Source organism: Pinus tabuliformis, chromosome 6 (genome assembly GCF_031772625.1).
Source record: "Pinus tabuliformis cultivar Carrire ecotype Pingquan chromosome 6, CPIR1, whole genome shotgun sequence".
Classification (NCBI taxonomy): domain Eukaryota; kingdom Viridiplantae; phylum Streptophyta; class Pinopsida; order Pinales; family Pinaceae; genus Pinus; species Pinus tabuliformis.
The window spans coordinates 1,731,300,364-1,731,327,938 of NC_142292.1; the positions used below are offsets into that span (position 1 = coordinate 1,731,300,364).

The 27,575-nt window shown below is 40.7% G+C and overlaps 1 protein-coding gene across 3 annotated transcripts in view; it reads right to left on the bottom strand.

Moving 5' to 3' along the window:
* The window catches only part of LOC149265808 (nucleoid-associated protein At2g24020, chloroplastic-like), a 235,006-nt gene that overhangs the window by 108,064 nt on the left and 99,367 nt on the right, over nucleotides 1–27,575 (bottom strand). For all 3 annotated transcript variants that reach the window (XM_089429745.1, XM_089429746.1, XM_089429747.1), the window contains 2 exons: nucleotides 3,873–3,973; nucleotides 3,674–3,713 (listed from right to left, as the gene is read on the bottom strand). In XM_089429745.1, the coding sequence (XP_089285871.1) occupies nucleotides 3,674–3,713; nucleotides 3,873–3,973 (141 nt within the window). The remainder of the gene's footprint in view (nucleotides 1–3,673; nucleotides 3,714–3,872; nucleotides 3,974–27,575) is intronic.

Genomic DNA, 27,575 nt, shown 5'->3' on the forward strand with positions numbered 1-27,575 from the left:
GGTGCCGAGGAGTGTCGGGGAGACAGTGGTAGTGGTTATGAGCACCAGAGTCTGAGCAGCACAGAACAAATTTGGCAGCAGTGCAGATGGCACAAAGTAGAGGTCAGCAGTAGTGCAATAGATTCAGAGGGTCAGTGCAGAGACTAGCAGCAGTCAATTCCAGCATTCACGTAGTATCATACTGAATACAGTTAGTTCAGTAATTTTGGATGTTTTTAAGTTGCTTCTCTCAGCAACTGAGTTGCAGTACAAATGAAGTGTTAGCAGTGATAGTGCTAGCAGCATAGCAGATGCAACATTTCAAAGGGAGTTGTAGTACAGATGTAGCATTGGCAGTGGCAGTGTCAAAGGCAGTGATACACTTGTAGCAGCGCAGTAATTGGTGGAGCATGTCAGACATCAGCAGCACAGAGGAAATTGCTTCAGAGTCAGAGCAATATGCAGCAGCAATATATTGCTAGAGCACATTCCTCGCTAAGAGAGAGTGATGATTTGGGGTAGCATCAAATGTGCTCTATGCCTCAAATTTTGCAAGGAGGCTTGGGCACATACATTCCAAAGAACCCATAAACTATTTTGGGAAATTCCACCCAGAGACGATTTTATTAAAATAATTAATATTTTCAATGGAGTTCCTAAGTCTAAACTTAGAAAAATTAAAATATTAATGGGTATTAATCTAATTGTGGGTGAAACTTCTAGAAAAAAACAGAGATCAAGTCAAAACGATCTAAGCCTTTGATTAGGAGTTAATCTAGGTCGTTGGTTATCCAACAGGAAGATATAAGAAGGGGCTTGAAGGTCATTTGGAAAATACACCAAAAGAGATCAAGAAATCGATTTTCTTAAGTGAGAAATTCTCAGGGGGGGAATTCGATTAAGGAGGTTTCTTGCAGCAGAGGGGCAGGGATAGCTTCCGGAGAGAAAGTGATTTTATTAGCCAGAGAATCATCAACAGAGAGAGGCAAAGGGTAATCCTGCAGTGGCAGTGTTGAGGCAGAGGGGTTGATGCAGAGACAGCGTTGAGGCAGAGGGGTTGACACAGAGCCAGGCAAAGGCAGCGTAGAAGCCAGTGAGGAGTCTGAAATTTGTAGAGGGAATTCGAGTTTCAGAAGCCCGGAGCCGACGTGTGAGACCGAGAGGCAGAAATAGAATCTCCTAGGCAGCAAATCAACCAGTCAAAGAAGTGACACACTCCCAAAAGAGCTTGACGTTGGGCTGATGTAGACACTGCGCAGAGGCAGCCAGAAAAGTCAGGGGCCAATCAGTCTAGGGCTGGATCAGCCAAGATTTCCAATGATAGTGTGAGGTAATCTCACAATTCTTTTTGCCAGTATTTCTCTCTCTGTAACTGAATACCCTGAGAGGTATTCAGAGATATATCCAAAATTTGCCACTACTTAATAATAATAAACCCTCAAAATTGTTGCACCGATTTTCCCGCATTGGGTTTTTCCGGGGACATTTGTCCAAAAATAACGGTGTCATTTGTGTTGTATTTGCTTTCTTGCTCAGTATCTTGTTTCTGCTTATAATTTAATTAAGTGAAGGCTACAGTAGTATTTACTTCGATATTTACCTTTAAACACAATAAATAACTTGTATGGATTAACAAGTAGGAGAAGTAACATCAGTTGCTACAGTAGGGATTCTGGTTGTCGAATTTTCACACTAGCCTGGGTCCACTTGGTCCCATGTGGTCCCATACCTCATCAAAATTAATTTTTCAAAAACCATTTGGGAAACCAAGTTCCATAAGGATTTTAGGGATGGGGAAGCTCCTTTACAATTCATACTCCTTAAACCGAGCCCTTAAATCCTCATCCCCTTTTCCTATAAAGCTTTGTACCTTGCTTAAGAAGCAAGCAAGTCCCATTCTTGAGTCTCCCCTAGGAAAAGGTCCCCGAGATCACTTCACATCCATCTTAGTTGATCTATCCCTTCATAAGTGATTCTCTATATATCGAGTCTCCTCCCATCGGTGAAAGTCGGTAAAGAGTAGGAAGTTTTAGTTGTGGTGACAGTGAGCTTTAGCTTCATTGTTTCTCTTAACCCCCTGCTAGTTTGAGCAGTAACACTTCCATTGATAAAAGTCTGTAAAGAGCAGGGGACACTAACTGAGGTGCTAGTGGGTCTTTGTCCCATTGTTATCACTTGGTATAGTAGTTGTCCCATATGTTACCCTCCTAGGACCCTGCTAGATTGTGTGGTAAGAGGAACAAAAATATGCTATCAAATATTAGTGAATAGATTACATCATTATATGAATTTAAAAAATGTTAAAAAATTTAAGCAACAATGGTTTCATACATTTAAACCCTAAAAAGCAAAAAAAACTCATCGAAATACAAGTATTTAAAATAGTGTTAAAAAGTTTATTGAACAAAGGCCATTATATAATAAAATAGCCTTATCAAGGATACTACACAGTATTTATTTTTTGTAGCTATCCTCATCCTTAACATTGTCTCATGATTTATTTTTTGTAGCCATGGTTGTTAGGGCCATTAGAAAGACCCAATCTCAAACTTGTGGCAGTGTGTTCTTTACTGTGAAAAAGAGTGACACTGGTAACTGATAGTGTGTGAAGAAATGTGAAAGATTTGGTCATGGTTAGAGAATAATCCTACAAAAAGGAAGAAAAATCCAGGTGAAGTTTGGAAAGTTGAGTTATTGTATTGAGGTAAAGCCATTTTTCAGATGCTAACATGTGCCAGGCAAAAATGTGGAAACACGTGTTTCTTATTTTCTGAAAATGTACTCTGTACAACTAATGTTCCAACCTTCCAGGTGAAGGTTTTCAAACAATTCTTTTGTGAGAGGAATTTTTAAAACTTAGAAGTCAGTGGATTTAGCTTGAATTCATACGAACGCCAAAAAAAATTACTTGGCAAGGCTATCATGTCATGGCAATGGCCACAACCAATTCAGTAGTCTTTGCTATAATACAATTTTTTAGTCTAGGCAGTGGCATCCAAGTTAACTTTGAATAGCTCAGTCTAGTAAAAGCTGGTAATCAGCTGCAAGCACTAGGCTACACGTATCCGGACGTTGTACTATTTTTGATAAATATAAAGCAGAAGTGTGTATTAGAAAATGAAGATGTGTTCAGCATCATCCACCTTACAGTATGGTAAACATTCACTCTGTACAGCATGAGACAAATCTAACATAACTTACAGCCTTTATAGGCCCACTGCTTCTTATTCGAGCCACATATTAAGCATGCGGGCTTGTAGTAGTTCAATCCTCCAGATGCCATGCTGTAAAGGCTAGTTATATTACAACAAAATTCCATTAAAATATTCGAAAGGAGAAATTTAAACTATTAACAAGTCTGACTTGACATCATTGTTTTGATGAGGCAGTAACCATGAAATTCATGCAAAGTGCCACCATAAGTTTCCAGTAGCTAAGCTACCAGTTGTAGTTAGAGCAAAATTGCTAGGGTTAAAAATATTCTGACTCCTACCAGAAGAAACAATATCCATAATTGTACAGTTATGCCTGTGCCATTTGAATCAAATGGATACCAACAACGAAATTACAAATTTTTGACATAGCCAAAATCCAGTGTATATAGACTGGCAAGTTTCTTGACCACCATCCTACAGATTATTTCTTTATTTCTGTACATTTAAAAAGAAATTAGATCAATGAAGACCTATCCTACCTTGATTAGCTCGCCTTCACAGTAGCCATCAAACTCTGCACTGCATGAAAACAGATATGTGCTGGCTGCCTCAGTACGCTTTAATGTACTTAAATCAATATGTTGCTGGTTGCCTCAGTATGCTTTAACATGCTTAAATCAGTCTCAGGCAACAAAATAATATCATGTTTGCATATGCAAAAGGGCAGAGGGCACATACGCAGCAAGCTCTTTCTGTACACGAACTGCCTCCACTTGGACAACCATTTGGGCTTTCTTCACTGTTTCATAAAGACCTTGCATATTTCCAAACAAACCTGCCTGAACAGTACAAGATAGAAGCATAAATAAAGATGGGGTAACAGAGAAAACAAGTCGCTTCCAAGTTAAAACAAAGCATGAATTAAAGACTGAGAGAAAGATCAAGGCATGTCAGAAAGGACATAAAACAGAAATATGGCATTCAACTTGAAATGTCATTTGAAGAAGAAAAAAACATCCACAGTAATATACATACAAGCAAATGTAACTACGACACAAGGATGAATTCATTTTATCAAAACCTCAAAATAACTAGAAGCAATATACACTTCAGCGCCTCAAAACCTTTACAGTCGTATGTGACAACCAAATCTGGCTCATGAATTAGATATGCAAAACATTTGGAATGAAAACATATCCATTTAAGATAAATAAATAATATAAGAATGTACGAGTAAAATGATATGATATAATTACAAAAGAGGGACCTGTATATATACCTAGGCAGAAGAGCCCTTTCTTTAAGAGTCATTTCCCTTGAAACATGACCTTTCATTATTACTAATTATACTTATTAATTAATATTATTTATTTATTTATTTATTTATACTTTTATTTTTATATCTATTACAATGCCTTCCCCTTAAAAAAATGCTTTGTCCTCAAAGCATAGTTATGGGAAGGCTTGACATCTTTTTCCCTGGCTTGTAATGCCTTCATATCATTCTCTATTCTTGGAGCTGTTATAGCTGATGATACGAGACAATATGAGATTCTACTTACAGCGCAGAATTGTCAAATTGTAAAAGAATCTCATCATACTAATTCAATTCTATGAGAAACGTTGCACTTATAGGATTTTCAAGATGAATTGCCTTTATACGAAATAATGATACTGGTATCCATATTCTTCAGAAGATAGGTTAATTGTGTTGGAAAATGCAGTACGGCAGATATTAATTCCAATTTTCCTTAACCTTAATATTTGCTTGTGAACTTTATTAGTCTTCTTTTGTTTCTTTATAAGATCTTTTTCATCAAACAAATATCAAGAGCAAAACAGTAAAAACAATGGACACAGATATTAGGCTCCAAGCCAGGGCAAAACCCCCCCAAGGGAAAACCCAGAAAAACTATTATTTTCTTATAGAATCTGCTTCAAATGAGACAATAAAAACCCAAACCCTAGACCAAGTCCTTCTCCAAGTACCAAGTCAGCCCATCCAATAGAATCAGATCACCACAACTCAATCCTGCATCAACCAACTTCTAGCTGCAACTTCAACCACAGATTCGACACTGCAACTTCGACCACAGCTTCGACCCTACAACTTCGGCCCTATAGCTGTTGCAAGAAACACTAATCTAGCTTCTTCAAGAAATCTTTCTTTGAGCAAGATAGATCCTCCCAAGGTCAATGAGGTCAAGACAAGATATTCCTTCCCCCAGCAACTTGATATTGCAGCTCGTCATACTGCAACTTGGACCTGCAAATTTGGTCTTCCTGGACACTGCAGAAACACTAATTCTTCGCACGTGTGAGAGAGATGTTGTAAATAATACTGAGAGGGGGGGGTGAATCAGTATTATCAGATTAGATAAAACTTTTTCAATTTCATACTCAGATTCATACACGCAGCTTCAGTTAAGGATATCAGCGTATATACGCGACTTCGTTAAGGGCAACTAGCGTACATGCAGTAATCTTATGATTCAGTTGGCTTATCTTCAGTAAATGCATCAGAACATTATTAACCATATTAACAGTAAACAGGTGCAGTATAACAGAACAGATCATCACACATAAGGCACACACATGAACACCATGATATAAGGTGAAAACCCAATGTGGGTGAAAACCACCTGCTGCAATTTGTTTCTATCTTCCTTTAACAAGAAACTTCTTTTACAATGTACTGGTGCAGTCCTTTACCAGTACGCAGGCTACAACCTGCAGAGGGCTACAACCCTCATAGCTCTTGTACTAGCCGATCCATTTACTAGTACGTAGGTGCCTACCTACAAAATGCTCCAACCTTTACTCGTTTTCCAGCTGCTCCTGGAAGGGAGCTACAACCCCCTAGCTCTTGTACTGGCTGATATGTTTACCAGTACGTAGGTGTCGGCCTACGATCTTCCCGGGACCACGTTTCATTCATTTTCATACTGGATCCATAAGATAATCACCATTGTAGTACAACCTGCATCATCAATCACTGAAACACTGAATCACTGAAACTCTGTCAACAACAACCAGACAACATAACAACAACCAGGTCCAACTCCATCTTCAAATATCATACTTCACATTGTATACGCTACTTCGACGAACCCAACCTGCGTGTATACGCACTTTTACCAAAACCAACCCGCGTACAGATCTGCAAATTCTAACTTATAACTCCGCAGCTATATCAGACATCAAAACATACCCAGATCATAGCAATAAACATGCGTCAATAGATCTAGTCTATCCACAGTCATACCATAGGAAGATAATCATTCCAAGCCTTGAGATCTCGTTCCATCATTCATCATCCTCCACATGAGTGAAACCTTGGTTCAGATCACCAACCCATAACCTGCATTTGGATCTCACACTTCCTCAAATCTTCATCACACACAAACACTCACACCTTGCTTACTTAACTTTGCCTAATGATCTTCTCCTTATATAGCCTTAGGCCCTTCACAATACCACGGTCCAAAACCATAGTAACACAACACCATCAACTTCAAAACTAGGGATCGACACGCCCGTCGAGACACCATGGTCCAAAACCATAGGCACAACTTCCAAGGACTAACCGCTATGGACCAAATGTACGTTTTCACATGTACGTGCTTTTACTGAAGCCAACCTGCGTGCATACGCTGATTTTCCTTAATGAACCTGCGTATATCTCTTTCTTGTCCTGATGTACTAAGATCTGTCCTCTGATTAAGTTGCCATCACTTGTACCTGCTTCTGAGTGAGTTGCCATCAAGGACAACACTTGTATCATAATGCCAACAATCTCCCCCTTTGGACTTGATGGCAACCATCACACCAAGTCACTCTCCCCCTTTGACATCAAGGGCAAAGGGCGGACCAAGATATTCTCCTCTTTGGTATACCTTTTGTTGTACATACTCCCCCTGAGTACCTGCTGAAATCTCCAAATGTGCTCCCCCTTTGTATATGCCAAAGTGTACCAATCTGTCCATGCTCCCCCTGAGTACATGCTGAAGTTTCTGATTTGGCTCCCCTTTGTATTAATCCATCCATGCTCCCCCTAAGCAAATGCAGGTTCTAAGACCAGCCATTCATTCAAGACCATGACTATCATTCATCATATATGATCTGTACCATAAGCAACAGCCTGCAATACCATACCTTTGATCAAACAGCAAGATGTATCATTTAGCTTCATAGACTTTAACAACAACTTCTAACCATAATGCCAACAATGCATTATTTGAAGTATATGCTCCCCCTGAGCCTGTGCCATCTGTAGTTAGATCTGATCATGCATACATCAGTAATAAGCATCAAGATCTCATCATCATCAAGTTAGGATTAAACACTTCTAACATCTTACAAGTATCAAAACATTTCCAAACATCCTCAGCAGACTGTAATCGTTAACCAAGAGAGCAGATATTGGACTGAATCATATCAGACCCCTTTTCTGAGTCTGTCCCCACTGCTTTTCTTCAGACTGACATATACGCGATTTTGCAGTGTGAAACTCGCGTATATACGCGGCTTCCCTTCATTAAACTTGCGTATGACAGTTAGAACACTGAAGTTTTACACCTTCAGCTCCCCCTGAGTCTGTTATGTCTGTGCTGTGCTGAGTACCCTGTGTTGTGCCACATCTTTCTGACTGAACTTCCTTCTTCTTCCATATCTTCAAGCATGTTGATGATTTCTTCTTATCATGAGCTTTGTTCCTGCAATCTTTTGCTCTATGTCCAAACTTGTTACATGCATAGCATCTTACATCTTTCATATTCCTCCTATAGCAATCAGCAGCTTTGTGGCCAAACATATTGCAAGAAAAGCAATATCCATTAAAGTACCTTGAATGTGATGATCTTTCTGCATGATGGTCTTGAAACCTTCTTCTTCTACATATGGCTGCAACATGTCCAAGATTATGACATACATGGCATTCAACATTATTCATGGGAGGAGTAAAAGATTTTCTTTGAGGAGTCTCTTTCCTTGATTGTTGATGGAGTTGTCCTTTCATCTCCTTGTTGAGCCTTTCAGATTTTGCATTAGAGATTTTTGTCTTACTTTGTGAACCAGATTCATCTTCAATAGACTCATGAAAACCAAGACCAGTTTTGATAGCAGGGGACCTTTGACTACTAAGAATATCATCCAAGATCTTAGTACTATCTTGAAATCGTAATAGTTTATCTTTTTCTTCTAATTTACTTTCAAGATTTTTACCTCAACTTGATGTTGTTCTTCTTTTTCCAGACATTGCTTCTTCAAGGTCTCTTCAGCTTTCCTTCCTTCATCTAGCTGATGCCTTAGTTTGAGGATCTCGTTTTCTTGCTCTTTATTCAGCACTAGCAGCATTTGTCGAATTCTAGAGGCACATTCCAACTGATCTTCTAATCTGATGATTTCTTCTTTGAGGGCATTCTCCCTTTTGCTAGGTAGATCTTGATGATCTATGGTTTGATCTGATGCTTCATTTGTTTGTCCATCTTCATTCTGAGGTGATTCAGGATCTGAATTCTCGCTTCCACTCAACGGCAGGTTGTCATTGTTCCTTTGAGCTGTCTTCTTCTTCTGACGTGCTTTCTTCCCCATTGTTCTACGAATCTCCTTCAAGCGATCAAGCTTCTCTGAAGGACCGGCTCCGATACCAATTGTTGTAAATAATACTGAGAGGGGGGGGTGAATCAGTATTATCAGATTAGATAAAACTTTTTCAATTTCATACTCAGATTCATACACGCAGCTTCAGTTAAGGATATCAGCATATATACGCGACTTCGTTAAGGGCAACTAGCGTACATGCAGTAATCTTATGATTCAGTTAGCTTATCTTCAGTAAATGCATCAGAACATTATTAACCATATTAACAGTAAACAGGTGCAGTATAACAGAACAGATCATCACACATAAGGCACACACATGAACACCATGATATAAGGTGGAAACCCAATGTGGGTGAAAACCACCTACTGCAATTTGTTTCTATCTTCCTTTAACAAGAAACTTCTTTTACAATGTACTGGTGCAGTCCTTTACCAGTACGCAAGCTACAACCTGCAGAGGGCTACAACCCTCATAGCTCTTGTACTAGCCGATCCATTTACTAGTACGTAGGTGCCTACCTACAGAATGCTCCAACCTTTACTCGTTTTCCAGCTGCTCCTGGAAGGGAGCTACAACCCCCTGGCTCTTGTACTGGCTGATATGTTTACCAGTACGTAGGTGCCGGCCTACGATCTTCCCGGGACCGCGTTTCATTCATTTTCATACTGGATCCATAAGATAATCACCATTGTAGTACAACCTGCATCATCAATCACTGAAACACTGAATCACTGAAACTCTGTCAACAACAACCAGACAACATAACAACAACCAGGTCCAACTCCATCTTCAAATATCATACTTCACATTGTATACGCTACTTTGACGAACCCAACCTGCGTGTATACGCACTTTTACCAAAACCAACCCGCATACAGATCTGCAAATTCTAACTTATAACTCCGCAGCTATATCAGACATCAAAACATACCCAGATCATAACAATAAACATGCGTCAATAGATCTAGTCTATCCACAGTCATACCATAGGAAGATAATCATTCCAAGCCTTGAGATCTCGTTCCATCATTCATCATCCTCCACATGAGTGAAACCTTGGTTCAGATCACCAACCCATAACCTGCATTTGGATCTCACACTTCCTCAGATCTTCATCACACACACACACACACACTCACACCTTGCTTACTTAACTTTGCCTAATGATCTTCTCCTTATATAGCCTTAGGCCCTTCACAATACCACGGTCCAAAACCATAGTAACACAACACCATCAACTTCAAAACTAGGGATCGACACGCCCGTCGAGACACCATGGTCCAAAACCATAGGCACAACTTCCAAGGACTAACCGCTACGGACCAAATGTACGTTTTCACATGTACGCGCTTTTACTGAAGCCAACCTGCATGTATACGCTGATTTTCCTTAATGAACCTGCGTATATCTCTTTCTTGTCCTGCTGTACTAAGATTTGTCCTCTGATTAAGTTGTCATCACTTGTACCTGCTTCTGAGTGAGTTGCTATCAAGGACAACACTTGTATCATAATGCCAACAAGAGATACAGCCCAAAAACAAGTTTTCTTCCTTCTTCTTGCCTTCTAGACCTTCGTTCTTCATTTCTTGTTGCTTCCCAACCACAAGTCGAACTTCCTTTCTTGAGATCAAACTTGTGATTTGTGAGTGTGAGTGTGTCAAATGAGGTCGAATTTTCTTCTTTATATAGCCTTTCCAAGGGGTCGAATTCCCTCCTTTAGGCCGATTCAAGTTGTCAAGGCCGACTTGTACTTTGGAGGTTTCTAGGTCCTTCTAGTCTTGTTGACCATACTTTGTCAATAGTCCAAGAAGTGTTGAGAAATCTAGGGCAAGAGGATAAGGATGATTTCTCTTACTTGATAATTGATTGTGATGTATTTTTACTTCATTCGATTAGCTTCTTCTTGTGCATATTATTATTATGTGTTCATCTATCATCAATCAGCTACCAAAAACAATAGAACAATGAGACAATAGGACACAAGATGTAGGCGATCAGCTAGGGCCAAAACCTCTCCAATCTTGAGAGGAAAACCTGAAAGAATTCTTCTTCTTATAGAATCTTCAATTACGAATTCCAAGACCTAGACCCTTGACCAAGATTCTTACAAGACCAAGTCGACCTTTCCCTTAAGTCAAAGCAGCTACTTCTTTCTTGACTTGAACTTTGGCTTCCCTACAACTTCGTCCTTCCTTACTGCAATTTCGACTTCCCTGCAACTTCTGCAACTTTTCAACCCTAGTTTCAAAAACCTTAGGTCACACGTGAGAGAAGATAATGGAGAGATCTATCTTCCCTTTCCTTCGATATGTCTTCTTCTTCCTCTTAGTGAACTCGGCCTTCAAACTAGTCCTTGTTGTCTCCAATCTTTAACAATTTGATGTTACTGCAACTCAACTTTCCTACAGCAAATTGAAGCCCCAATATTCTTCGCATGTGTGGAGAGAAGTAGTCCATAACTTATCCCAAAAACCTCGATCTTTTGTCCTCCTTTCGTCCTTCTTTACTTCGCACGTTTTCCTCTTTCTTGTGGTCGAACATGAGTGAGTGAAGTATGCCAATGGGAGAGGTCGAGTGCCTTCCTATATAGGCTTCTTGTTCATCATTTGAGGTCAACTAATCCTTGACTCTAGGCCGACTTGTTGGAAGTTGTTGGACTTGGTCTTGGAGGATCTTTAGACTTTTTACAATGACTCAAATACATATGTAACATGCCCAAGAAGGGTCTTCTTTATACATGACAAAGACTCAATTGACTTTATGACTTAATGACCAATCCTAATAGCTCACAATGGGAGCTTCATCTATAAAAACTAAAATTGCTTGAGCATGAAACCCATGACTCGCATAAATAATTTTATTTTTCTTCTTTACATTAATTTACATAAAATCGTGATTAAACATCTCATTATGAAAACCGAAACTAGTTACATATTTCAACACTACCTCTTAACTAGGTTGGTATTCATAATCCATACAAGGTACTTAGACATTCTCAATCTGAAGAATTCTCATAAGAAGAGTCAGATTGTTAACCCATCTGTATAGCATCATATCATCCAACATTGTCACATAGCAAGGCCTTAACTAACAGCTCTATGTCTCCACAAGATTGGAGCACAATTTTGGCGAAACCAATGATTTATAGACACCCTCATCATTGTCTCTCTCAAAACATACCCCACCTAGGTTCACTCAGATTATGTTCCATCGGGACTATTCTTATCTTGGATTCCCAGTCGTCAAAGAATATCAGTGCTCTATGACTGCTCTTATCTTGAATGCCCTATCACATCCTCAAAGAGTATCAGATGCCAAATGCTTACCCAATGCTCCATTCTATCTTCCCAGGTGAAGACAAGAATGATGTGTCTATCTCTCCCTTTCAATTAGGGAGGATATGCACATTCTATTGAAGGAATGTACCCATTCCTATAAAAGGAATGTACCCAAGCTCCCTCTTAATTAGGGACCTATTTCCAGGAGCAACTTTTTCTTCTTTGGTGGAGATTATGGGACAATCAGCTGCTTGTAGTACTTCCTCTTTCAATGTCATTAATTTCTTCTTTGTTATGGAGCCTACATCTTTTGGGACTTCTTCGTAGGGCACAAACCATCCATCGCTTTCATTAATGAATCATGTCAGTCATGTCATCTTTTATTCCATTGGAAAGTGATTCATTAGTCCATATCTAGCCTTCTATCAGACCTTGCTAACTTCTTTATATCATGTTTCCCTCAGGATCTATCATCCTACCACGAATATCAGTTGCAGATGACATCTATGACTCGTCTTTTGGTAGCCCTTTCAAAAATAGAAAATGAATCATTAAATCAAAATTACCTTTGTGATGGTCTTTCACCATGACAACTCCTTGCTTGCATCAACATCCTGCACATATAATAACACATCTCCAAAAAATTATACAATGCCAAGGGTCACTTTCTTTTTCAGACTTTATCAATATCTTCACAACTTTCCCATGGAGATACCATTGTCAAATACTCTAGTCCTTGGATGATTGATTTCCTTCTCCGTAGTTGCATTTTTCATGATCTCTTCCTTTCTCTATTCACACATTTCCTCCCACGAACTTCCAATCATAGTTCCTTCAACTTTGTCAACCACCTCATATTTCATATGAGGACATATTATGTTTTATTTTATCTAGTCAATGTGTGAACCATGCCTTTATGCATCTTTTCAAAGGAGGAGATCCTTTCTTTTGATCATGCTCTTGAGGTAGAGCACTTATTCATGATATCTGCAACCATATGACATGACTCTGTTTTATCAAGTGTAAGTATACATACCTCATTTTTTTTTAATGGTCATCTAGACTTCCTTTGGCAGCTTCCTTCATTGAAAGAACTTCAATCCCTTGACCTGCTTCACTTCTTTTGACATCATATTATCATCCCATGAATCCCAACAAGTTGGAATTCCTGGTGAAACGCTTCTTCCAATAGGTGAGCCTTCCAATGGAGGATCTTGATCATCCTCATCCTATAAATGCTCCTTTTGAATGATGTTTGATGAGCTCTATATTGGATGACTTTCTTTTTCTCATAAGTATTACTTATGCTTCTGAATGAGGTTACCAAGAGCTACATCCTTCTATGAGAGGTTGCCATAGACTTCTATATAATCTATCCTTCATGCTTCTCTAAGATGATGTCACGAGCTCTTGCTTTCAATTGTATGCTTCTATGATGCCATGATGCATCCTTTCATGCCTCTAATGATTCCTACCATGATAGCTATATTTTACAACAGAAAGACTTGAGACAAAAACTTGAAAAGAACTAGGTGAGGAAGACTATCTCAATCATAGTAGAGATCTTTTACTTCCTCTTTCTTGGATTTCTTCTTTTCAACTTCCTCCACTTCTTCAGTGATATGGGCTTCTTCCCTTCCTCTTTTGTTGTTGTCTTTCTTAAGCTTAGGACAATCTCTCTTGTAGTGCCTATTACCCACCATTTTCTGGGTAATATCCTTAGGAGAAAAAAATTCTCCAAGATGGTCCTCGGCTAGAAGCCACCAACCCATTGCAGCCACCATCTAGCTCATTGTGCCATTTTCTCCGCCACCTGAGCTAGCCATGTGGTCCCTCGCCCATCTGCCACGATCGTATGTTTCAAGGTGGGCATCCCGAAATCTAAACGTATGCCTTGTCATTTGGAAATTGAGTATTGTAGTTTTCTTATCATGGACACTTTTGGGCAAGGATTAATGGGGGGATTCGGCGGAAAGAATGGGTTAGGTCTCTACTTTTGTCCCCTAGACCCCTTTTAGGAATTAACCTTGGATTTTGGTCTCGTGGGATCTCTTTTACTGACCATTTGGTTCTAGGGATGGGATTTCACGAGAAACCTCGATTTTGGTTGTGTGGTCCCGCTCCCTTATCCACTTATATTACCCTCTTTCCATTCATTAGTACCCCATTCATCATTTCTCCCATCTGGGTCCACATTCCTACATTGCATCCACATAGGGTTAGCTTGCCCCTTCCCCTTGCCCACACCTTGGGTGATGGCCTAAAATGAAACCCGAAGGTTGATGCAGCTGAAAAGAAAGATAAAAGCATATATGCCCACATTCAATAGGAAAATGTAACACAAAATGCAAAAGATGGTCAGAAAAAATACATTTAGCACGTGAGCAAAAGCCAATACATGAGCTCTACTCATTCATCATGGCCATCACTTTGGTTCCTACAAGTTCTATGAACCTTCTTCATCATATAGGAACCCACGATTGTCCCAACCCCTGGTAGGCGATGAACCGCCACACCTTAAAAGATGGAATTCATTGCTATATCTTATACATCATGCTCTAAACCCTTGAACCTCGAGCAGTTAATCAAAGAAAACCATAAAAAGGCAAAAGGCATGAAAAGAAGGGTGGAAAAATAAAGGTCGAGGCACCTCATGTACCACGATTGCTCCCTCCTACACATTATAAACCCCAAGTGTGGGCTTCCCTCCTTTTAGCTACCCTTGTACCCCAGCATGTGGCCCAGGGCTGCCCCCTCTCGTCCCTTATTTCATTCACCTATCACTCACATGCCAGCACCTCTTGAAGGATGTACCTTTACTATATTATCCCCTTCAGAAATAGAAACCACCTAATAGGATTATTAATTAACCCCATTTGGAGTTTAGGAGACATTGACACATCCCGAAGACCATTATGAAGTCCCCACCTATGGTCCATGATTAGGTAAGCTCATTTACTCAATTTCTCTAATGACTTGTTGTACTGGAAGGCTAGGGTACGCATTAGATCTTATGCAGGATTGTAGATGGTTTCCATCTTGGGTTTGGTCTCCCTATACAGGGTTCTAATCCTACAGAGGGCTATATCGGCACATGTAGGGTGAGTGTCGGCAGCCATGGGCCTCTACAGCAATAGATTGCACTCCATGGATCCCCATAGCCATTCAGAGATTGCTCGTGATTTACTTATTAGACGAGGAGGATGCACCTAATCCATCATGCCCATCTAGCCCCAGATCTACACCATACGCTTGGCAGATGATCCCGGACTTGCACGATGATGTGGCATCACCTACACCATCATCCTAGCCCTTATAGACGATCTACAAGGATCTTCGATTTGTTTGGAGACCCATGAGGACACTTGTGTGCCCCCCCATGTCACTTGGGGCACCACAAGTTATTACAAGGGGCCAACCCCTTGTCCGCTACTTTTGAGGGTCCTATTCTTCATTGTGGCAACCATGAACCTCATTAGGCCTCTTAGAAGGCCCTACAACACACATAGATTATTATTTGACCTCTTGGCAAGCTTAATTTTTCATTTATGAGCTAACTTGGTGGGCTTGTCACCAAAAGTTGAATTATTAGAATATTATCTTATTTTTGGGGCTTATGTAGGCCAAGGAGGCTAATTCGGACTCCTAAGTTGTGTATAAACACAAGTGAGATCAGCTCATTTGCTCATCATTACTTTGGTTTGGATCTCTTATCTCTCTTGAGATTTTCGCACTTTTTCTAGAGGATGAATTCGAGCTTTATGGATAAATTTTGATGTGTGGATATTGGTCTATCTACTCTTGGAGCTTCTCTATTGTCAATTGTGAATGGTTGGATATACTCTGTTACATGTAAGTACATGCCTTTTTAATGTTATTCTTGTTTACTTTAGTCATATACGTTGGACTGGAATTTTCGATGTTCTAAGGCTAATTGATGCATACATTTACTGCTTAAAATTGTGGAATTTGTCTCTATTATAGCATCTCTCAATGTATGGGCCATGTAATATGAGCGAAATATCCTAGGGGTAATTCTATCAAAGCATTCGACCTTGATAAGCCTTTCCTTTTGAAAATCGAAATATAAAAGTTGCAAGGTTGTTTCTTCTTGACCTAGAAGACAAGCAAAGTGATCTTGAGGCCTCCTTGACTGGAAACCAAGAAATCCTACTCATATACATCATAGACTCCATTTTCCCAAAGATTAAGGCACTGATCTACCAAGGGTGGTCACTAAAAATCATATTCTTTCACCTCCTTCCAAGTCTAGCCAAGTTGGGGTACCTAGGGCATCAATTCCCTGACAAGCTAGCCATCAAAAAAAACTGATCTCCTAGGGTCTCCGACGTTGGTGTTTCCTCAAGGTCTCCTCCAATTTTGAAGCCATTCTAACAGTAGATTTGGGAGAAAAGCCAAGCCCTAGCTCCAAGATCCAAAATTGCCCTGCCATCCCCAAGGCTAGTACCTCATAGGGTCAAAACATCTTCAAGTGAAATTCTTTCTTTGATCCTTTCCCCCACCTTGTCTAGCGTAAGAATATCATTGGTTGCTACATACTTTCCTCATACCCTAGACCAGGTCCACTTGGCCCCGTGTGGTCCCGCTCATTCGAAAGACCATTCTTCAAGAACCATTCGGGATACCAATTCTAACAAGGATTTTAAGGATTGGGGAACTTCTTCATAAGTCTTGTCCTATAAACCTAACCCTCAAATCATCTCTTCCTTTCCATGGAATACCTAGTACCTTGCTTAGAAAGCAAGCAAGTTCCATCCTTCAAGCTCCTCTAGGAAAGGGTTTCATTGGGTCACTCATATCCATTGACTTATCCTTCAGTGGTGACCCCATACATACCAGGTCTCCATTGACTTATCTCTATATTTTGGTTGCAAGGGAAGATCTCATGGACCAGATTACATCCTTTTCTTACCTCTTCTCACATAATCATCCATATGTGGGCGTGATATTTTATCACTTCCCGCCCACAGCATCCTCAATATGTTTGGGTTTGCATTCGCTTTGGGACTTGCTGCATGAGTAATTATATAGGCAACTATATTTATATTGACTTGATGATATGTTGGTTGCACTTGTTTTATGATTACACTTAATAATAGCTTCGTCATATGCATGTTAGGGTTTAGGATGCATTGCATGTTCATCTCCGCATTAGAATTACCGTCATATGATATTTCTCATGGTAGACAAATGCATATTTTATTTTCTGTTGATTTTATGGCCTAACATATCGCATGTGCAATCATCATATGCCGCAAAAGCATGCTGCCCCATGTTTTTCCATCTAATGTATGTGCATGTTGCATGCCTACGGTAAACAAGAGATTGATGGAGTTCTCGTGAACTCCCGTTCAAGTAGCTTCGCCCACTTCTTCGAGAGATCACGTCCCAATTGGAGCCAGATGTTACCCACCATTTTGTGGGTAATATACCTAAGAGAATTTTTCTCTCAAAGATGGTCCTTAGTCGGCAGCCAAAGGCCCATTGCAGCCACCAGCTAGCTCATTGTGCCGTTTTCTCCGTCACTTGAGCCAGCCATGTGGTCCCTCGCCCATCTGTCATGATTGTATGTTTGAAGGTGAGCCTCCAGAAATCTAAAGGTATGCCTTGTCATTTGGAAATTGAGTATTGTAATTTGCTTATCATGGACACTTCTGCGCAAGGATTAATGGGTGGACTCGGCGGAAAGAATGAGTTAGGTTTGTGCTTTTGTCCCCAAGACCCCTTTTAGGAATTAACCTTGGATTCTAGTCCAATGGGATTCTTCCACTGACCATTTGGTTTTAAGGATGACATTTCACGGGAAACCCTGATTTTGGTTACGTGGTCCCGCTCCCTTATCCGCTTATATTCCTCTTTCCACTCATTATTACCCCATTCATCTCTTCCACCTAGCTCCACATTCCTCCATTGGGTCCGCATAGGGTTAGCTTGCCCACACCTTGGGTCATGACCTGAAATGAAGCCCGGAGTTTGATGCAGCTAAAAAGAAAGATAAAAGCATATATGGCCACATTCAACAGGAAAATGTGCCACAAAATGCAAAAGATGGTTGGGACAAATACATTTAGCACGTGGGAGAAAGCCAATACATGACCTCTACCCCATCATCATGGCCATCACCCTGGTTTCTACAGGTTCTATGAACCATCTTCATCATATAGGAACCCACGATTGTCCCAACCTCTAGTGAGCGATGAACCACCCCACCTTAAAAGGGGGGATTCATTGTTATATCTTACACATCATGCTCTAACCCCCTGAGCCCCGAGCAGTTAATCAAAGAAAATCATAAAAAGGGAAAAGGCATCAACGGAATGGGTGGAAAAATCAAGGTTGGGGCACCTCATGTACCACGATTCCTCCCTCTTACACATTATAAACCCAAGTGTGGGTTTCCCTCTTTTTAGCTACCCTTGCACCCCAGCATGTGGCCCAGGGTTGTCCCCTCTCATCCCCTACTTCATTCACCTATCTATCACATGCCACCACCTCTTGAAGGATGTACCTTGACTATATAATCCCCTTTAGAAGTAAAAACCACCTAATAGGATTATTAAATAACGCCATTTGGAATTTAGGAGACATTGGCACATCTCAAAGTCCATTATGGAAGGGCGGGCCATTATGAAGTCCCCGCCTGTGGTCCATGATTAGGTAAGCTCATTTACTCGATTTCTCTAATGACTTGTTGTACTGGAAGGCTAGGGGACGCATTGGGTTTTATGCAGGATTGCAGATGGTTTCCATCTTGGGTTTGGTCTCCCTTTACGGGGTCCTAATCCTCCAGAGGGCTACATCGGCACATGTAGGGTGAGCGTTGACAGCCATGGGCCTCCACAGCAACAGATTACACTCCATGGATCCCCAAAGCCATTCAGAGATTGCTCGTGGTTCACTTATTGGACGAGGAGGATGCACCTAATATGTCATGCCCCGGATCTACACCACACACTTGGTAGATGATCCATGACTTGCACGATGGTATGGCATCACCTACACCATCATCCTAGCCCTTGCAAGCGATCTACAGACATCTTTGATTTGTTTGGAGACCCATGAGGACATTTGTGTGCCCCCACATGTCATTTGGAGTACCACAGGTTATTACAAGGGGCCAACCCTTTGTCCACTACTTTTGAGGGTCCTATTCTTCATTGTGACACCCATGGAACTCATTAGGTCTTTTAAAAGGCCCTACGATATGCATAGATTATTATTTGACCTCTTGAGAAGCTTATTTTTTCATTTATGAGCTAGTTTGGTGAGCTTGTCACCAAAAGTTGAATTATTAGAACATCATCTTATTTTTGGGGCTTATGTAGGCCAAGGAGGCTAATTCGAATTCCTAAGTTGTGTATAAATACAAGTGAGATGAGCTCATTTGCTCATCATAACATTGGTTTCAATCTCTTATCTCTCTTGAGATTTTCGCACTCTTTCTAAAGGATGAATTCGATCTTTATGGATGAATTTTGATGTGTGGATATTGGTCTATCTTCTCTTGGAGCTTCTCTATTGTCAATTGTGAATGGTTGGATATACTCGGTTACATGTAAGTACATGCCATTTTAATGTTATTCTTGTTTAATTTTGTCATTAAAGTTGCACAGGAATTTCCATTGTTCTAGGGCTAATTGATGCATGCATTTACTGCTTAAAATTGTGGAATTTGTCTCTATTATAGCATCTCTCAATGTATGGGCCATGTAATATGAGCGAAATCTCCTAGGGGTAATTCTATCAAATAATTTGACCTTGATAAGCCTTTCCTTTTGCACATCGAAATACAAAAGTTGCAAGTTTGCTTCTTCTTGACCTAGAAGGCAAGCAAAGTGATCTTGAAGCCTCCTTGAGAGGAAACGAAGAAATCCTACTCATATTCATCATAAACTCCATTCTCCAAAAGATTAAGGCACTGATCTACCAAAGGTAGTCACTAAAAATCATATTCTTTCACCTCCTTCCAGGTCTAGCCAAGTTGGGGTACATAGGGCATCAATTTCCCGATAGGCTAGCCATCAAGAAAATTCCATCTCCTAGGGTTCTCCTATGCTAGCCTTTCCTCTAGTTCTCCTCAAACTTTTGAAGCCATTCCGACGATGGAGTTGGGAGAAAAGCCAAGCCCTAGCTCTGGGATCAAAACTAGCCCTGCCATCCCCAAGGCTAGTACCTCATAAGGTCAAAACAACATCTTCAAGTGAAATTCTTTCTTTGATCTTTTCCCCCACCTTGTCTAGGGTAAGAATATCGTTGGTTGCTACATGCTTTCATGATACCCCAGACCGAGTCCACTTGGCCCCATGTGGTCCCGCTCCTTTGAAAGACCATAGTTCAAAAACCATTCAGGATAACAATTCTAACAAGAATTTTAGAGATTGGGGAACTTCTTCACAAGTCTTATCCTATAAACCTACCCCTCAAATCCTCTCTTCCTTTCCTTAGAATACCTAGTAGCTTGCTTAGAAAGCAAGGAAGTTCCATCCTTCAAGCTCCTCTGGGTAAGGGTTTATTTAGGTCACTCAATATCCATTGACTTATCCTTCATTGGTGACCCCATACATACCGAGTCTCCTCCCATTGGTGAAAGTCCGTAAATAGAAGGCAACCTTCGCTGATGTGACAGTGGGCTAAGTCTCCATTTGTTGCCCTTGGCCTAGCATTTGCCCTTTAAGGCTCCCCCTTAGGTCCCCTACTAGTTTGAGCGGTAACATTGCCCGTATTCTTGACATTCATAGCATTGAGCCTTTGCCATATACTCCTTTCTTTTCTGGCGACCAAATTTCCCAAACTTCTCTTTTCTCTATGCCATGGTAGCATATACCTGGGTTTGCTCATTTGATCCTACATCAGATGTTGCCTTCAACCTGGTTTCTTCAATTTTTCATAGTGACCATAGATCATTGAATGGAGTAGCCTCCCTCTTCGCATAAATACTTGATGTGAAGTTGCCCCATTCTTCTGGTAGTGCACTGAGCACTATGGTAGTCATCTCTTTGTTAGACATTATCTCTCCCAATTCTTGTAGTTGATCTCTTATTGTGGATATCCTCATAAAGTATGAGGTCATTCCTTTTTCTTTTTATATCTTCATCTTGTAAAGTTCTTGTCTTAATGAGATTACTTCTCCTGCAGTACTTATGGAAAACAACTCTACAAGTTTGTCATATATTTATTGCTGATTCAAGTTTAGATACATAGGGAATGAGGAGATCCCCGATGGATTCTATGAGAATCCTTTGAGCCCTTACTCCCCCTTTCATATACCTTGCAAGTGCTTGAGAATCTTCTTTTGGAGGTTTGTTGGTTGAACCTTTAACATGATCAATGGCCTCATTTTCTATGAGGTTCAGTTTTGTCCTTTTCTTTCATGTAAGAAAGTTTGAAGCCCCAACCAGTGTATTGCTTTCCTTGCAAAAAGACATTTTGACATATTCAGATGTAGACTTAAATATACTTACTTGAGAAGAGGCTCCTTCAAACTGTTTCCTTCTTGAATTTGATGATGATATAGGAAATTGAAAACCACTTCTTGAGGAAGATGGTTTTCTTAAAAAGTGATCCTTGACTCCAAAGAGTGAGAGTTCACCTTGAATCCTTTGATGATGATGATAACGTCCTTGATCTTGCTTCTCTTGGATGAGTAGACTTCAAGATGCTTTGATTTGATGATTTCTTCAATTAGGGTCTTTTGAGGTCTCCTTCCTTGTGATGATGATTTGAGCGAGGATCCCAAGAATGCTTTAATTGTGGACTTCTTCTTTGTTCGATCTAGGGTTTTGACACTTCTTCGAGATGATGATGTAGCCCTTGTCTTCTTGGAGATGAGAGGATTTTCTTTGATTCTTTGATGCCCTTGATGCCCTTCTAGAACTTCGGTTCTCGAGTGCTTGAATGTCCCTTATTGAGTTGCCTTTCCTTGACTTGTCACCTTAGCTCTCATACCCTGTTGAGAAATCTAGGGAAAGAGGATAACGATGACTTATCTTACTTGATAATCAATTGTGATGTATGTTTATCTTCATTTGATTAGCTTCTTCTTGTGCTTATTATTATTATGTGTTCATCTATCATCAGTCAACTACCAAAAACAATAGAACAATGAGACAATAGGACACAAGATGTAGGCAATCATCCAAAGCCAACACCTCTCCAATCTTGAGAGGAAAGCCCAAACAAATTCTTCTTCTTACAAAATCTTCAATTGACGAATTCCAAGACCTAGACCCTTGACCAAGATTCTTCCATGACCAAGTCAACCTTGCCCTTAATTCAAAGAAGCGACTTCTTTCCTGACTTGAACTTTGGCTTCCCTGCAACTCCATCCTTCCTTACTGCAATTTCGACTTCCTTGCAGCTTCTACAACTTTTCGGCCCTAGCTTTAGAAACCCTAGATCAAACATGAGAGAAGATAATGGAGAGATCTATCTTCCCCTTCCTTCGCTATGTCTTCTTCTTCTTAGTGAACTCAGCCTTCAAACTAGTCCTTGTTGATTCCAATTCTTAACACTTTGATGTTACTGGAACTCGGCTTTCCTACAGCAGATTGAAACCCTAATATTCTTCGCACGTGTGGAGAGAAGTAGCCCATAACTGATCCCAAAAACCTCGATCTTCTTTCCTTCTTTCATCCTTCTTTACTTCGCAGTTTTTACTCTTTCTTGTGGTCGAAGTTGAAAATGAGTGAGTGAAGTATGTCATTGAGAGAGGTTGAGTGCCTTCTTATATAGGCTTCTTGTTCATGATTTGAGGCCGACTTATCCTTGACTCTAGGCCAACTTGATCTTGGTTAAGGTTGATTGCTTCATTTGAAGGCCAACTTGTTGGAGGTGCTTGGACTTGGTCTTGGAGGATCTTTAGAATTTTACAATGACTCAAATACATATGTAACATATGAAAATTCCTAAACCAGAATCCCTACTGCAGGAGCTGATGATATTTCTCCTACTTGTTAGATTTACATGAACAAGTTATTTGCAGTTTCCTATGGCAAATATTGAAATACATACACTGCAACCTTCACTTAATTAATTTATATGTGGAAACAAGAAACTGAGCAAGAAAGAAAATACAACACAATGACACCGTTATTTTTGGACAAATGTCCCCGGAAAAACCCAATGCGGGAAAACCGATGCAGCAGATCTAAGGGTTTATTATTATTAAGCAGTAGCAAATTTTGAATACATCTCTAAATACCTCAAGGGTTATTCAGTTACAGAGAGAGAAATACTGGCAGAAAGATTTGTGAGATTACCTCACACAATCACTGAGAAAAATTCCAACTGATCTGAACACTGGATGAGGTGCCTCTAGCAGGCCCTGCACTGCCTCTGCGCAATCCCTGCGTCAACCCTTCTAGGCACTGCGTCACCCAGCCAACTGATCAATTTGCTACCCAGAGTCACTACGCTTAGCCAGGCCCTGTGCTGCCTCTACGCAATCCCTACGTCAGCCCTTTTAGGCACTGCGTTACCCAGCCAACTGATCAATTTGCTGCCCAGAGTCACTACTCTCAACCTCTTGGTCTCACATCCTGGCTCCTAGCTTCTGAAACTAACTCTGCTGCAAAAATTCGAACTCTCTCTCACCCTCTGCGCTGCCTCTGCATGGCCCTGTGTCAGCCTCTGCGTGAGAGTTGCTAGATCACTCTTTGCCTCTCTCTGTTGATGTTTCACTGGCTGAGAAAATATCTCTCTTTCCAAATGCTATCTCTGCCCCTCAACCGCAAGAAATCTACTCAATCAGAATTTCCTCCTGAGAACTTCTCACTTCAGAAATTCAATCTCTTGATCTCTCGGTGTGTTTTCCAAATGACCCTCAAGCTTCCTTAAATAATCTTCTCATTGACATTCAACAGCCCAAATTAAAAGTTAATCAATGGCTAAGATCATTTTAAGCTTGATCCTTGTCTTCTTCTAGAAGTTACACCCACAATTAGATTAATACCCATTAATATTTTTAATTTCCTAAGTTTAGACTTAGGGGCCCATTAAAAAATATTAGTTATTTTAATAAAATTGTTTCTGGGTGGAATTTCCCAAAACGCTTTATGGGTTCTTTGGAATACATGTGCCCAAGCCTCCCTGCAAAATTTGAGTCCTATAGCACATCCGATGATACCCCAAATCAACACTCTCTCTTAGCAAGGAATGCGCTCTAGCAATATATGTTGCTACATATTGCTCGGACTCTGAAGCATCGTCCTCTATGCTACTAATGTCTGACATGTTGTCCACCAACTACTGTGTTGTTGCTGCAATTGTATTGTTGTTGACCCTCCCACTGTCAGCACTGCATCCGTACTACAACTCCCTCTCAAGTACTGCATTTGTGTAGCTGCTAACACTGCCACTGCACTGTGAACTGTTGTTGCTACTCCATCAGCAATAGAAAAATATCCAAAATTACTAAACTAACTGTGTTCAGTATGATACCACGTGAATGTTGAAGCATGACTACTGCTAGTCTTTGCGCTGACCCTCTGAATCTACTATGTTGTTGTTGACCTCTGCTCTGTGCCATCTGCACTACTGCCAACTCTGCTCTGCGTTGTTCAGTCTCTGGCGCTCCTAGCCACTGCAACTGTCTCCTCGACACTCCTCGGCACCATCCGACACTAGTCCATCCTGCTACTTCTGATCTGGGCTCCCATAGCAAGGAAATGATCCTAGAGGTGGACTCCTCAAGGATCCTGCCCATCTGTAGCTCTTTCGAACTACAGCTCCAAATTAGCCCACCTCCCTCTTGGAGGTATCTCAGTTGTCATGGCAAACTCCTCTTCCTTGATCTTTGCAGGCGCAGCCCTCGGATCGTGTTTCTCATCCTTGTCTTTCTTCTTGAGAGGACACTGAATAGCGTAGTGACCCATTTCACCACACCTGAAACACTTGATCTTCGAGACGTCCTTACGTCTTCGCTACTCCTGTTGTCCCTTTGATGCAAGAGCTGCATTATCCTCCTCCTCGGGCTTTGACCCACTGCTACTGCTTCCGTCAAGTTTAACCTTGACTAAGTCTCTCCTCAGCTCCTCTTGTTTTAGAGTTGCCCACATCTCATCCCATTTCGACAAGGCTACTCTGCCCAGGATACTCTAGACAAAGACTAGCCACACATCTGAGACAAAATTGAGAGCCATTCTAACCAACTCTGAATCTTGAGGTGTATGCCCCACAGCAGACAATTCATCACGGGTCTCCTTAAACTTTGTGAGGAATGGATCCACACGCTCCCCCTTCTGCATCTGAGCAAATCTCAGCTTCTACTCCAAGTACATGTTACGTTGCTCGGAAAATCCCTGATATAACATAGACAATGCATCCCACATCTCCTTAACAGTCCCTCTCCTAGCGATGTGACAGACCACATGATCGTTCACTCCGTCGAGGATCATTCCTTTTGTCTTTGCCATTTCAGCTCGATAATTCTTCAATGGATCTACACCTGCAGGCACAGCCACCATGCTGTCGACATATGTCTTGAGGGCATGCTCATCTAGAAGGAATGACATTCTAGCCTTCCAGATGACAGAGTTGGATGCTCCGTCCAACCTGTTCTTGTCCCTCAAGCCAATGGTTGCCATTTCTGCCACAAATAGAAAGTTGAATGACCTCCTCTCTCCTATGTGCTGCTGTTGGGCTAGCCTACGCACTCCCTATTGGAGCTAGTAAAACTGTTGCCCCTTACTGCTACTCATCTCTAGAGAAATCGAGTTCCTTGGCTACGAATTCTCTAAGGAAGAAATTCGCCCAATTGTGCTTCTCTTCTCTCTTTTAACGGTTTTCGGCCCAGCAAACTGCTTGCAGAAAAATTTGCGTCCCATTAGCTTTTCCTCACGCTAAGGCTCAACGCTGCTCCCTCTACCCCAGAAAAAATTCAATCCTGAAACCCTTCTCTCCGTCGACTCACTCAGAGAGAGACTACCTCGAAATTTCAGCTCCCCGGCGAAGAACTGCGCAAACCCTCTGGGGTTTCAATCTCCCTCTTCTGCTCAGCGCTGGGTTCTCTGGCACTACTCTTCTTGTTCCACCTGCAGCTCTGATACCATGTGAAAATTCCTAAACCAGAATCCCTACTGCAACAACTAATGATATTTCTCCTACTTGTTAGATTTACATGAAAAAGTTATTTGCAGTTTCCTATGGCAAATATTGAAATGCATACACTGCAGCCTTCACTTAATTAATTTTTATGCGGAAACAAGATATTGAGCAAGAAAGAAAATACAACACAATGACACCATTATTTTTGGACAAATGTCCTAGGAAAAACACCATGTGGGTAAACCAGTGCAGCAGATCTGAGGGTTTATTATTATTAAGCAATAGAAAATTCTTAATACATCTCTAAATACCTCAAGGGTTATTCAGTTACAGAGAGAGAAATACTGGCAAAATGATTTGTGAGATTACCTCACACAATCACTGAGAAAAATCTTGGCCAATCCGGTCACTGGATGAGGTGCCTCTAGCAGGCCCTGCACAGTCCTTACGCAATCCCTGTGTCAACCCTTCTAGGCACTGCGTCATCCAGCCAGCTGATCGATGTGCTGCCCAGAGTCACTGCTCTTAGCCTCCCGGTCTCACACCCCGGTTCCCGGTTTCTGACACTGACTTTGCTGCAAAATTTCGGACTTTCTCTCACCCTCTACGTGAAAGTTGTTAGATCACTCTATGCCTCTCTCTGTTGATGACTCTCTGACTGAGAAAATCTCTCTTTTTCCGGATGCTATCTCTACCCCTCAACTGCAAGAAATCTACTCGATCATAATATTCCTCCTGAGAACTTCTCACTTCATAAATTCAATCTCTTGAGATCTCTAGGTGTGTTTTCCAAATGACCCTCAAGCTTCCTTAAATAATCTTCTCGTTGACATTCAACGGCCCAGATTAAAAGTTAATCAATGGCAAAGATCATTTTAAGTTTGATCCTTGTCTTTTTTAGAAGTTACACCCACAATTAGATTAATACCCATTAATATTTTTTATTTTCTAAGTTTCGACTTACGGGCCCATTAAAAAATATTAATTATTTTAGTAAGATTGTTTCTGGGTGGAATTTCCCAATACGCTTTTTGGGTTCTTTGGAATACATGTGCCCAAGCCTCCCTGCAAAATTTGAGGCCTAGAGCATATCCGATGCTACTCGAAATCAACATAACATGCCCAAGAAGGGTCTTCTTTATACATGAAAAAGACTCAATTGACTTTATGACTTAATGACCAATTCTAATAGCTCATAATGGGAGCTTCATCTATAAAAACAAAAATTCCTTGAGCATGAAACCCGTGACTCAAGCAATAATAATTTTATTTTTCTTATTTATATTAATTTACATAAAATCATGATTACACATGTCATTATGAAGACCAAACCTAGTTACATATTTCAACAAGAAGCAAAATACAACGCAGTAGATCAAATTTTTTTCAAATCAATGTCAACATCGAGCTTCCAGTTATATCATTGTAAATCCAATTTCTACAAAGTTTATTGCGAATGATGCTAGTATGAACATTGAGTCATGTAATTGCACC